Consider the following 14,601-nt stretch of genomic DNA (forward strand, 5'->3'; position numbering starts at 1 on the left):
TTAAAATGCTACTGATTTGGTTACAGCTCATTTAACTCTGAATACAGGTGGTAGACGCTGAATAAATTTAAGCAAAGACCTCTGTATTATATAAGTGTTCAAGCAGCCAACGAATGCGCTGTAAATCAGCTGCTTCACATAATAGTATCACAAGCAGATTAGGCGCATCTTCAACCTCTCCACACCCCGTCAATATTCTCAATAATTGTACTATACTAGCTGAATAAACGATTTGTCATCTTAATAAACAACCCTCCCACGAAACATTTATGCGCTGATTAAACATTTTAGCAGCCAGTATTATTCAGCCATAGCATCGAATAAGATTTATGCGAACAATTCTACAATACTTATTCAGCCGAAATTGGAGAACTTATACAACCTATTTCGTTTGCGGCAGAAAAAATACTTGTTAGGCAACTAAATCGCCCTTTATAAAACTTCTGTGCGCCTTGTTTCCAGTAAATAGGTTGTATAAGCACTGACGAACTGACATGACACATAATAGAAAATTCTTCAAAAACCATCGTCCTGCACATTTTACTTGCACACTAGCTCCCTCTGTTATGCATGTTGCGGAGTAGCTTGCATTTGCAGGGGTTTATACTACAGATTTTTTATATATTTACACTTTAAATTTAGTAACCATTTTTGAAAACACTCAAAAATAACTTTACTATAATAGTTTTATTAGATGTTTTTATAAGGTTTTTCAAGTCAAGATTAATCAAGTTTTAATAAAATTTAGTTTTTCTAATTAAGAATACGAATATTGAATAATAATTTTTAGTAGAAGGCCAATATGAACAGTTTACCCTTGGTTGTACCGGCTTTTGCAGGACTGCCGAACATCAACACATTTCCATCATCGGCTGTCGACTTCTGGCTAGTTGCCAGTGTAAGTGCGCACCCTCCACGCAACACTACACATTGAACCGTTGCGTACTCGTTCGGAATTTGATTTTGCGGCTGGCCGATGTGCGTACGGTCGTGTTGGTGCCCTCGTTACGCTGGTGTGTGGTTTCATAAAAACCGAGCCTGGGGCGTTGTCGAGAAGAGAGCAAAAAGCGAGCAGTCTACTGAATAGTAGCCCATTTAGTGTGTGATCGTCAACGAGTACAGTAGTCCTCGGTGTTTAAACGTTCCCGTTTTCTGTGCTTTGAAGAGAGAAGCAGAAAAAGAAGAAGAGAGTGGACAGAATTTTGTTGGATTTTTGACTGTTGAGAAACCAACAGCTGAAACAAAGTGACAAGTTTTTCGCGATTCGTGAAAAAGACGAAAAGTTTTAAAAACCTTTAGTAAGCCCGTGTTCTAAGCGGACGACAAACCTTTTTATTCGAACTTTGTTCAGAAGACCTACCCAGCAGCACCATGAGAGAAATCGTTCACATCCAAGCCGGTCAGTGCGGAAACCAAATTGGAGCTAAGGTGAGTCGATTTTCCTGCATGCAAATTTCAATCTCGCTTGAAAAACTGGTGTGTCCTACTTGAGCTTGGCAAAGCAAAAAAAAAAAAAAGAAACGGATGAACACTTAAGTGGCTGGTGTAAAGTTTCTTTGTATAAAAAAATCGATTGTGGCATCTCGGGCACTGGAAGCTCAAAATGGCTTCTCGCCATTTGCAAAAATGTTCCCGTTAGTTGAAACTTGAAAAAAACATTTTTTTGTTAGCGATTTTGCAATACCTAAGTGTGTCGATCGATTTTACCGGAAAGGATACGTGGCGAAGAAAAAAAATCCTTTGTGCAAGTTTCGTTCTCCGGCGAAGATTTTCTAACGGTTTATATAGAGAGCGCACGCGCTCTTATTCCAGGTGTAAAATTTCCACATTTCTCTATGCCATCTGCGTTCGGTGTGTATTGCAATTCAACAGATGAAAACGGAAGTTGCAAAAGATATCCGCAGTGCGGTTTAGAACTTCCCTAGTCTCTACCTCGATAAACTATGAAATTATGTGCTTGTTGAACGTTGGAATTTTTTTTCTTCCGAAACAGCACTTTTATCCCGTCGGTTGGTTGGTTGGTCGAGTTTCCAAGGCAAGGTGGAACTGGAAACCAACTATTTTGTGCTAGCGTTTGCGTTGCGTCCGGTGAAAAGGAACGCCGGTGAATCGCGCGCGGCTTGATAGTAATATAATAATAATAGGAAGAAGAGAATAGAAGTTAGAATATTGTAAGACCAGCACGGTGTGTAGTTAGGCTTCGGATGGCACCAACACACGCAATTGGAAAATTTCCGTTAAAATTTAAGTTTGATTCCTGGGTTTGCGTTGCGCAGCACACATACCACCACGGACGGTAGTAGAGTAGGCTTTGCTGCTGATGCTCTCGCGGTGCGCAACGGTGTTTATTGCTGCGCGAATAATAGGGTTTGTTGCGTTTGTCCAATCGGGAATTTTTGATCAATGAGCAGTATGTTTTTTATTGCTTTCGTTTAGTTAAAAATAATATGAAATTTTAATTAAGTATGCAAATGAATAGTTTTTTATAATTTTGTAATTTCAAATTTTAATTGCATCAAGTATAAAAGTAGTAGAATGAAGAAATCAATTTGAAAACTTTTCCAATTGGAATAAAATTTAATTAATATAAACAGAATGCTGTCAGTTTATTAAATTTTTATTTTGAAGGTCCAGTACGACCGTAGATCTATTCGAAGTTTTGCTTCCCCTAATGGAACTGAAAAGTTCTTTTCATGTGGTACATTTACAGCAGCATATTTCGCTCGATTCAGTGCGAAATTTATGTGCTAAATTGCGTTGAGTGGCTGCAAGCTTACACTGTTATGGGTTTTTTTTTGCTGTTTTCGCATTACAATGGCAATCTCACCCCGTAATACAAGAGTGCTGTTCGAGTATTGTATGCTTCTAGCGAATGCGTCAATTAAAGTTAGGGTTTCTGACCGTTGTGAAGTGCTTCCGTTGTTGTTTGCTAACGCTTATTACTGCTGCCTATGCTGTCAGATAGAGTTTGAAATTAATAGCGCGTCCCTGCGGGCTAATGGGATATTGACGAGTTCTATTTTGCTGTTCTGTACTTACATTACAGTAGAGGAGATGAAGGGATAGCAACATCTGCCAGATGTGAGCATTATTTAACGGCTGCAATCGAGGTGGTTCAAATGTGACAGCATAACTGTAAAAAGTCGGACTGTTTCGGCATGCTTAGATGGCAGCGAAACAAATTTCATTTGAGGATAAGAAAAATATGTTATTTAAGAAACCATTCTCAAAATAGCAAATCTGCTTTGATGCCAAAAAACCAAACAAACCTTTACAGCGTTAGCTTACCATTGCTCATGTCGACTCCGTAGAATCGATTATCTTTTTCAAGCTTTCAAATAATTACCGAATAAAACGGAAATAACCACAGCCGCAGAAGGAGCCCCAATGGGAAACTTAATCCCATTGGATTTTGACCGTAACGTGAATGGTCCTAAATTTAGCGCTCTGCTGCTGCATTTAGGAAATCGACATGACGACCATGGATGGTTGCTTTTCGTCCCATGAGGGCGCCTGTTAAAATCAATCTCCAATGTGAGAGGAAAAACATAAAACTCAATCAACAAACCGTAATGAACGCTGCTCTAAAAGTCGCTTGCTGCCAGTGCAGCATCATCGCACGAGAGGCGGCAGCAAAACCGTGCCGGCCCGGCTCGACATGCAGCGGGTTTGAGTCAGACAGTTATTTCGTTGTTTTTCTTCTCGAGAGGCCTTGGTTTTTTTTGCTGTGCTCGGCTGCTGCGCTGCGCCGCGTTCCGTTTCGTACTAGAAAAGAAAACCCGGCGATGACTGCAGCGCGCTGGAATGCGCTTCGGCACGTCTTTGACAGGCAAACCTTATTAAGTTGGATGTACGGAGAGATAACTGTACATTAGAGCTGCTCCCCCATCATGTCTGGGCGTTGGGCTGTGTCGGCACTGTGTTCGAACGAACCTGTTGAAGCGCCAAGAGCGGCTGGGTCTCTCGTTCAAAGCTTTTCGAATGTTGCTGCTTGTGGAGACAGTCCGACCCTCTAAAAAGGCATGACGTGTTTATGACAACTGCCCACGTCTATTTACGTGGAAAAGCTGAATTGCACGTCGCGCTGCGATTAAAATGTTGCTATAAATGGAAAGTTGAATGAAAATATAAAAAAATGGATGTTTTTTGCGAAAGGTTGTTCATTCTCCCAAAGGGGGGAAACTGGCGTTCGCAGGCATAAACCGAAGGTGGGGCGCCGACTTTTTCCAAAGTATATTTATACAGAATGTGGAGAACGTCCCCGGGTGCCCAAGCCTGGCCACACCAGTGGGGAACCGTGCTAGATCTCTGCTGTCGCTGGACCGGTCGCTTTCCAGACCAGAGGAAAAGCAAACTTGTGACTGTTGTATCACGACAGCTTCGCGGTCCCGCTGCTATGGCTCTTGCAACTATACGGGTTGGATTATGATGTATGTTGTGTCCGTCATTTTTGAGTTGCTTTCCTCCTACCTGACTCGAACGAATTGCAAAGCACTGGCAATTCCGGTCGTGTCTCGGTTTCGTGGGAACCAAATTCAAGAGTATGTGTTTCTGAACTTTTGCGAATAAAATGTTTATTTTCCGGAGAGTTGGAATGAAAATTGTACCATGAAAAAGTTCCATCCCGAGTTGGGCTTACTGTAAGGATTTTCAATACCCCATCCATCAACGTCATCGGCCGGCCGGGTTTTCCATTCATCTCAGCAGCAGTTACAATCCATCCTCTTTCCGTTCGCATATGTCGTGGATTAATTAGAGCATTGCCGCCACGAATACCGCGATTGATTGGTTGTTGGTTAGCTGTTGTGCGCTTGCCATGGGCGCGGCCCTACCATGCCCACTTACCACACTCATTAAAATGAAATTTTACAGACTCAAATTTCTCGCTTCAGTACCCGGCCGAGGGGGGCCCCTCTGAGGATGAGGAGGAGGAGGTACCTGTGAAAGGAATGATTCGTTTTTCTCGAACCATCGTCGCGTCGCACCGCCGTCGATTGTGTGTCTTGATTGCACACCGGTCCGGACGGACACCCGGCGGGGCGCGCGCTCTGGATGTTTGTGCAGTTGAACGGTCTCAGGAAACTGTAGTCATTGGGTTTATTTTAAGCTTCCGAATAATAGCTTCATTTAGTTACATTCCTTTTTTTTTCATCCGCGCACATCCGATCATCGTCGGAAAAGGTGTTGATTGGGTCTTTGCGGGAAAATATCTCCGCTGTACAGCGGTGAAAATTTATGGGGGTGATTGCGCCGTTTCTCTCGTTGTCAACTTATGCAACGTTTAAAAATTTTGTCAGTCTCTTTTTGTTGGAAAGTCAATTTTTCCACTTTTTTTTATATCGATCGCGATGGAAAGAGAAAGTTCGATGCAAACCTTGGTGAGAAATGATCCACTAATTGCTGAGGTGGAAGGTCGGGTAGATTGCCACTCACTGGCGCGCGAGGAGGAAACCTTTCACCTACAACACGACTTCGTCGTTTTTTTCCGCACTATGGGGAGTACATTCCATAAATATTTCCTCCAGCTCTTTGGGCGACCAAGGAAGAAGAGCCATGTAAGAGTGTGTCATGCTTTACGGTTGAAAATTTTGCCAGTTTCTGTGCACAATCGCTTGTAAGCGGCTGCTGCTGATGTCAGCAGGCGACGACTGGCAGAAAAGACGGAAGAAAATAAAATAACATGTTTTGCCACGCGGCCGGCCGGCCAGCCAGCCCCAGCCAGCCTGGCACAGATCTTTGCAAACGTGGAACGATTTTTGCGATGCGAGAGCGCGCACTGTTTTAACAACGGGAAAGTTTACGGTAGAAATTTTGCTGAATAAAACATCGCCGATCGTCGTCGTATGCGCTGGTGGCGGCCGAACCTGCCGGTGAAAATTTCGATCAATACATATTGCTAATCGTAGCTGTCGTTCAACACTTTATTTTATTGCAACCTTTTTTCACGCGTTAGCTGCCGCTGCAAAATGCATCCTACAGTTTTTTTATTTCTGCAATAAACAAGTAGGCCGCGTTTTCCTCCTTCGGCTCTTCAAGTTGTTCGAGTACAAACGCTTGTTTGTTAGATTAAGGAGGCTACGCTTTAAGGCGGCAATCCCACGCTTGCTTATTGATGGCGACAGGCAATAAAATATTTAAACACCTACGACGACGCTCTGTTAGTAACGCGCGGGTTAATCCGCCCAGCAGCGCAGATCTCTGTAAGTGGTTTATTCTAGCCTTCGAAAGACGGACTTCAGTCAGTACAACAACCACGAAAGGCTGTGATCCGGTTGATTATTTCTTCCGCTCGATGCTGCATGTGGAGGTTGAATTTTAGGCCAGTAAGTCAGACGTGTTTTTCTTAAGATCAATTAATGTTTGCAATGCGAAGCCTGTGGCAGAAGTTTAATTCATATTTCCAGTTATGAACTGCCTGCCTGCCCACGTTGTAAAAAGTGGTGGGTTTTCTAAAAACGAGGTGTTCAAGTAGAGAAAACGAATCGAACGTACTGAATAGACATAAAATATAACTAGCGAAAATGATGTGGTTCGTTATCGAATTTAATAACCCACAATTTAATTCCAGCTAAAAAGTTAATGCTTCGTGTCGCTTGAGGCTATCTATCTTCTGTGCGCAGCTTTTTCAAGACCGGTGCGCTGCAGCAGCGCAAGGCTCGGAAGAAAGGAGCCATAATGGTGGGCCATATATCAATTTTAGTAGTCAGTCGGCGGTCGTGTGTGTCGACTTGTGGCTGCTTTCGCAGAGGAGGGTTCCCTCTTACCTGCTGACTGACAACGTGGCCGACCAAGACACCAACCAAGAAGAGGGAAACTGCTCGTGACTTGTAGCGCGGAGCCCAATTTAGCAGGTAGTGAAGCGTTGCAGCAGCAGCAGCACAACGGTGCCGGGCGCGGCGCAATTAATTGATAAAAATAACTGATTGAAAGAGAAATGCTGCTGCAATGCACCGCATGCTACTGCCGTGCGCCGCACTTTCTTCTTTCGGAAGGGGCACTTCGGTGGGAAAGTACCGAATCCACCTATCGTTCCGAGAGGAAAAAAAACGGGAACTTGTGCACAAGTCTAGCCAGCGCTCATGAAGTTGCTTGTAAAGTGATTGTATTTTATCATATTTTAAGTCGGCGTTTTGCTTATTATGCAATCGAAAAATTTCTGCCGGTAAAAGGCTGGTACTCGGCTTGTTAAAAATAATTCAATTTTTAATTTTTACAAATGAAAATCCAATTATTGCAATTGAATCAAATTCCATTGCTTATAGTGGACCATCCGTCCCTGCGGATACTTCAATCAGCAGCTGTACGCCGCATCCTAGTGCGTGTAGCGCACAAGCGCCTACCTTCCATCACACTGTTTTTGTGTACTATCAGAACGTCAGAGGTTTTCGTATTAAAATTGGTTGACTATGCTTATTGCTACCCGTTTGTGAGTATGTTGTAACTATCTTTACGGAAACATTGCTTAGAGCTGATATCGACAGCCTTAGGGCTGATATCGATATGCCAGCAGGTGCCTATTTACGGAAAAATTACTTGTAGAAACGGTAAAATTCATGCTTCAAATCAATTTTTATAGCAAATAAAGCAATATATGATATTTACATCTTCCAGAAAGTTACGTATTTTGATAGTATCCAAAAGTTTGTAGAACATGTCGAACCTGTTAGATGAGGTTTTGTGTACAAAAAGTTTAAAAAACTGATATTAAGGGGGTCACGACCGAAAGTCAATTATATCTCGTAAACCATGTGATGCGCATACTCAGTATCTTCGGCAAAGTTTAATGAAATTCAAAGTTCTACGACTTTGCCGAACACATCACCATGTTATCTAGTTCCCATAAAAAAATATTTTTTCAAATTTGTTATCCCCTTAATATCTAATTATATTAACTTTTCCTAAAACACCTAAGCTCGAAAACGTTAGGAAAAGCGAGAAAAGACTTTTGACCGCCTTTTTCCAGAATGGTCCCACTGTGCTACGGTGGGCCAGCCTCGTCGCAAAGAGGCCAGACGACTGTGTAGTGAAATACATCCTCTTCAAGAATCCCAGGGGCATCAGGAATAGAAGAGCCCAACACAGTCCCAGTCCCAGTCCCAGTCTCAGACTCAGACTCAGTCCCATCACTATTCAAACTCGACCGAACAGTGGTGCAACGACAATGACGTCCCTATGATTCTCAAGGGGCGGAATCCGGTCAATGCAAACTAAAGATGAAGAAACTAAAAATGAAAATGAAAGAATGATTTGCCGTGTTCGAGCAAAGGTTCCAAATGCGGAAATGTCCGAGTTTTCTGTGTACAACTTTTAATCAGTTCAATTGACCAGATGCTCTTTGTTTTCCATGATTCGCCCTTAGACGTCGTCAAAGTTAATCTGTTTGCCTCATTTTTAAGAGCGTATATAATAAAGCATCACACGTCCAGTGCCAGAACTGCAGACCAAGTTCAGAAAGTTCTGGAAGATCTCGACTCAACGAAAGAACCCGGAACAGATAGCCTTACCTCCAATTTTTCTGAAAAAGTGCCCTTTTACTTGCATTACCAATTGGCGCTGTTTTTAACTGAACTGGCGCTGAAAGAATATTCCCAGCTACATGGAAAATGGCATCCATCGTTCCAATTCAGAAGTCCGGATGTCAGAATACCGTTATCAACTATGTATCAGGATATGCTACCATGCCACACAATCTCGACATCGATAAATTGAATGAATCGCATGGGATCCGCATCATGGTTTACTGAATGAATATCTTGTATTTCGTCTGGTGTACCCCAAGGCAGTGTTTTTGGCCCTCTTATGTTTATGATCTAATCGAAACTGTTACCGGCAACCTAAATTTTTTTCGTGTGATTGCCACTCCTGTCGATTACGACGTTGCATTACAGGCAGATATCAAATCAATCGATTGCTTATTTGGTGCGGTGACAACGGTATGCGTGTTAACTGCGAAAAATGCATTCCAAGGTGCTACATTCGCTGCAGTACTGTTTCTCATCAGTAACATTGCTGATTGCAAGAAAAATTTTACCATCAAAAGTGCGCAATCGCTCATAAAACAGGTGCTATTTTTAGATTGAATCGTTTTGGTGTCTTTGGTGCACTTTTCGTTTGAAATATAATGAAAAAGTGTACCGAAGAACCTGAATCGATTAAATTTTAAATAGCACACTTTTACGAGCGATTGTGCACTTTGGATGGTAAGCTTTTTCTTGCAATCAGCCATATAAAATAGGATCGGAATGTTAACACCGCGATCTAGGTGTTACAAATGACTCGAAGCTGAGGTTTAATGGGATCAAAGCAAGGGGCTAATCACTGCCAAAGTAACAACACGGTCAGTGCTTGGTTTTGTACGCATCGTGCATCTGGATTTATCAACGTTTATTGCCTCAATACGACGGTGTATTGCTCCCTTATCCGAAGCTGTTTTAGGGGTACCCTTCCAATTAACGCAAATACCTGCGATTACTGAACAAAAATCCCCTTCGCCTTGCGTCAGCTGCCATGGACTGATCCAGTAAGTCTTTCAAGTTATCCAGACCGTTGTCAGTTTATTAACCGGCTATTTATCTCTGACCTAATAACTTGAATCATTGAATGCTCCGAACTTTGTCGAAGCAATTGAGCAATAAAATTTGCTCCTAAATCGTAGGGATTTTAATATATCCTACACAAAAAGCGATAAAACGTTTGCATCGAGTGAAAGAAGCTAATGATTCATGCTACATATCCGCGATAAATTTCGGCACTACAACCCAACCAACCATAGAATTCAAGGCAGCGTATGATTCAGTTAAGCGGCATGAACAATCAATGCAATGCAAGGTATGGGCCGTGAAATTTACTGTTCAATGTCTCAAAGGACGACTGCGAAAATTGGACTTATCATGAACTCGTGGTTTTGAATTCTGGTTGAAAATCAGAAGATATTTTACTATCAGAAATAAACAAATCTGACATAATGCTTCTTGTGTCGATTGTTTGAACATTCTTTTCATATCAAACCAATTGCAGTACGAAGAATTTCTTGATAAAGTGTTGTTCCCTCTACAGCACCCGAGCGCGAATGTTGTTATCTTTAGCTGCTCGATTGGAAAGTAAACGAAAAAACAACTCGTGTGCATTCTTTTGTTTATTTTTATATTACACCTTTATCACCACTCACGACTAGCGCTTATGACACTAGCAAAAACACGTAGTGTGATTATTTTTCTTCCAGCGCTAAGCAACAAACAAACGAAACGCTACCACTTGTGATAACATTTTTTTAGTTTAAACTTTTAGTACTTTGGTCCGCAGTGTATCCCGTTTAACCTCCCACGAAAAAAAATGGCGTCACTTTTTCTTCTTAATAACTTTCCCAATCGGCGGAATAATTGTCGAACAACTCACTAGCCACGGCGGTGGTAACCCATGACAACGAGCTGTGTTTTGTCGGTCGTAGCGACCGATGACGGACGACGGCTGCATTCAATTAAAATGATTTTCAAGCCAAACTGGCAGCAAGCAAGCGCATCATACGTTTCATGCCTACTACACATGAGTGTAGTAGAACAGTCTCGGTAAAGGCGAAATGTCATTTAATCGCCATGCAACGGGGAGACAATTTGTAGCCACGAGGTGTTTCTTCCAAGCTCGTGTAATGTCCCTCTCGATTGACCTCCTTCTATCCACCACACTTAGACGCTCTTTTTTTTGTGTTCGTTGTCTGTGTGCTAAATATGGTTCGTTAGTTGATGGATGAGATAATAAAATTACGGTCCGCGGCTTGTGTTGCCCATGGAAGGTTGACTGTGGCTGACGTGGTTGCGTGTGCGAATCATCCGATGACATCATCTCACAGCTCGCAGCAGCGATCGTTTGTCTGTGTCAGCTATTAGCTAAATGCAAATTCTTTCCATTTCCTCCGTTTATGGTCATGGGAGGGAGCATGTTTTTCCGGTACAGTTTTTTATTCTAAAACTTGTCCTTAAACGTTATAGAGTCTGGGCGTGGGTGACGTGGCTCTTTTTTTTTGTCTGTGAAACGCCGTTTTTCAATCTCCTAGTTTATAGTTTCTCCTTTCTCTCGACAAGTCCATTCTCCTTGGCATTTTTTCCTCGTATCTTTGCCTTCAATCTAGCGGAAAAAACGAGGGTTCGTATTAAAACCATAGTGAAAAAGGCTCCGCAAACAAATCGAAATCGAGTACCACCACCTCGCTCGTTTGTTGTTTGATTGTAGTTAATAATGGGTTGTCGAACGAAACCAAGGATCCCCCCGTGTCCAGCCCTTCAGTTTGGTCTCATTTTTTTATCGTCTAACGGCGGCGATGACTCATCGGAAGGTTTGATTCCGACGAGAGCGTTTGCTTGCGGTTCATCGGCCCATTTTCCCTAATCCCATGGCAACAGCAGCAGCGGCAATAGACCCACTTCGGTGTGGTCTCTCTGCTTGCCTGCCTGCCTGCCGTGTGCAGGAAGCAAGAAACTTTTCAAGCGTGCGCAGTAGGAACTACAGAGTTGTTGGTTAACTGGTGGCGCGCCAACAAGGGATGGGGGCGGGAGGGCATAGAAGGGAGTTGAGATGCGACATTCATCGACCAAACCGAGTTCTCTTATACCGGCCTCCATTTGTTGTTGTAGGATAAGTGCGAGGAGAAGGTGATGGACGGGGTTGTCTGAAAGAAAACATGAAAAATTCATGACTCATAACATCAGCCTCAGCCAAGTTACTCCTCCTGGTGGGGGGGATGTAAAAGAAAAACGTGTGAATGGGTGGGGTTGGACTGGCCCAGTTGGTTAGACTCCTATCTGGCCGATCGCGTGTTGTACTTCTATCAAGGATATGAGCAGGGATGGGGCGATGAATCATCGTGGTTCCGCTGCGTCAGGTTGAAGGACTTTCCGAAAGTTTTCGTTGGATAAGTGTTATTTGATTCCAAGGACGAAGCTTTTAGAAATTTGGTCTACCACAGAAACAATCGTAAAACGCGAAATGCTTTAGTATAGAGAGATGAAAAATTAACCGAATAACTTAAGCCAAAATCCAATCAACGTTAGCAAAGCTTTTCAAGTGGGACACAAGCACACGCATCCTAACGCGATTAAATCGCTAAATCCAATGTACCGTTTCTAATTGCTCTTTTCTTTCTCCGTTTACCCTATTTTCCGCAGTTTTGGGAAATCATCTCCGATGAGCACGGCATCGACGCCACCGGCGCGTACCACGGCGATTCGGATCTGCAGCTGGAGCGCATCAATGTGTACTACAACGAAGCCTCCGGCGGCAAATATGTGCCACGTGCCGTGCTAGTCGATCTGGAACCGGGCACCATGGATTCCGTGCGCTCCGGCCCATTCGGACAGATCTTCCGCCCGGACAACTTCGTCTTCGGACAGTCCGGTGCCGGTAATAACTGGGCCAAGGGACACTACACTGAGGGTGCCGAACTGGTCGACTCCGTGCTGGACGTCGTCCGCAAGGAGGCCGAATCGTGCGACTGCCTGCAAGGATTCCAGCTGACGCACTCGCTTGGTGGTGGTACCGGATCCGGTATGGGAACACTGCTGATCTCGAAAATCCGCGAGGAATACCCCGACAGGATCATGAACACATACTCCGTTGTCCCGTCGCCAAAAGTGTCAGATACCGTCGTCGAACCATACAATGCCACCCTCTCCGTGCACCAGCTGGTCGAAAACACCGACGAAACGTACTGTATTGACAATGAAGCCCTGTACGACATCTGCTTCCGCACCCTGAAGCTCACCACTCCAACCTACGGCGATCTGAATCATCTCGTCTCGCTGACCATGTCCGGAGTCACTACCTGCCTGCGTTTCCCTGGTCAGTTGAATGCCGATCTGCGAAAACTGGCCGTCAACATGGTACCATTCCCACGTCTGCACTTCTTCATGCCCGGATTCGCCCCATTGACCTCCCGCGGCTCGCAGCAATACCGTGCCCTGACGGTTCCGGAACTGACCCAGCAGATGTTTGACGCCAAGAACATGATGGCTGCCTGCGATCCACGACATGGCCGATACCTAACAGTTGCCGCCGTCTTCCGTGGCCGAATGTCGATGAAGGAAGTCGACGAACAGATGCTGAACATCCAGAACAAGAACAGCAGCTACTTCGTGGAATGGATCCCGAACAACGTCAAGACCGCCGTCTGTGATATTCCTCCACGAGGATTGAAGATGTCCGCTACCTTCATCGGCAACTCTACCGCCATCCAGGAATTGTTCAAGCGTATTTCCGAACAGTTCACCGCTATGTTCCGTCGTAAGGCTTTCTTGCATTGGTACACTGGCGAGGGTATGGACGAGATGGAATTCACTGAGGCGGAAAGCAACATGAACGATCTGGTGTCTGAGTACCAGCAGTACCAGGAGGCCACGGCCGACGAGGATGCCGAGTTTGACGAAGAGCAGGAGGCTGAAGTTGACGAAAACTAAATCTAGTTCTCCAGCAAAACCCCCCACTCAAACGAACCTGACTTCCTTCTACACCAAACTTCCCCCTTCCCATCTTCTTACAGAACTTTCGCTCATTCCAAACATTTTTTCCTGTGCTCTCTGCCACCAATGCAATGCAAACTAATCCTCCTCCCCCTCTCTTTTCCCGCTCTCACCTTAGGGTGTAAAGTTACGTCAATGGAAAAATGAACCGTTCTTTTTTCGGAAAGAAAAACGAAAAGTATCACCAGGCCAGATTGTAGATAAGAGACAAAAGTGAAGAACAAAATGCGCAGCCGGATATAACAAACAAAAAAAAAGCCAGAAGCAGAGAGATAGCATGCAAAACTAAACAACAAACAACAACAGCCAAGCCAGCAGAAGCAGGAAAAAGTCGCAAACTCTAGTAACCACTGCCAGCTCAGCAAAAGAAAGAATAAAACAATTGCAGATATGTCAAAAACGGCAACTAAAATCAGCCTCTGTTCTGTTTCATTTTTTTTTGTTCTCCACAATTTCACCTCCCGAATGTTTTTTTTTATCCGATACGGGGTGTATCATTATCGCGGCTCTCCGGTTGTTGTACTTTTAGTTTCTTCCACGCAATCTCTCGTTCATTCCCTTCACTTCTGTTTCGTTACGTTTTCACCTTTACGCCATGCATGGGTTCGAAAGTATTTATCTGCCTGTCGTCGCTTCGCGCTGTTAACGCTGCGCGTTTCGCGATGAATCTCGTTGACAAACAAAACAAACAAAAAAAACTACCTTTCTAATGCTAATTTTAATATTATCGATAAGGAAAAAAATATTTAAAACTAAATTTAAACAAACAATTCGATTGAAATAAAAAATGCTTTAACTATTGTTATTCGAAACCGATCAATTGAAATCGAAGGATTGCCGTAAAGTTTAACTTATTTGCCGCACGAAAGAGTGGATATATAAAAAAAACAGTGTGTCCGCAGCTTATTTGTACCGTTTGTTTCGCAAGTGAACATCTGCATAAAAGAAGCGCAGAAATGATGGTAGAATAAAACAGTCTCAGAAATCAAATCAAAAGTTTTTTTTTCTCCTCCTTTCCACTTTCCACTATACTATCGCTCTCCAACGAACCAAACGAACTCGGTCGATGGATCGATCCCGGTTCGGCGAGTAA

The 14,601-nt window shown here is 43.6% G+C and overlaps 1 protein-coding gene across 1 annotated transcript; it reads left to right on the forward strand.

Moving 5' to 3' along the window:
- Positions 1 to 1,067: 1,067 nt before the first annotated feature.
- On the forward strand, positions 1,068 to 13,572 carry LOC128735010 (tubulin beta-1 chain). The gene is made up of 2 exons (XM_053829462.1): positions 1,068 to 1,428; positions 12,159 to 13,572. The coding sequence occupies exons 1-2, from the start codon at positions 1,372 to 1,374 to the stop codon at positions 13,443 to 13,445; spliced, it is 1,344 nt and encodes a 447-aa protein (XP_053685437.1). The 5' UTR covers positions 1,068 to 1,371; the 3' UTR covers positions 13,446 to 13,572.
- Positions 13,573 to 14,601: the final 1,029 nt, after the last annotated feature.

The sequence above is a fragment of the Sabethes cyaneus genome, chromosome 2, assembly GCF_943734655.1.
Source record: "Sabethes cyaneus chromosome 2, idSabCyanKW18_F2, whole genome shotgun sequence".
In the NCBI taxonomy this organism is placed as follows: Eukaryota; Metazoa; Arthropoda; class Insecta; order Diptera; family Culicidae; genus Sabethes; species Sabethes cyaneus.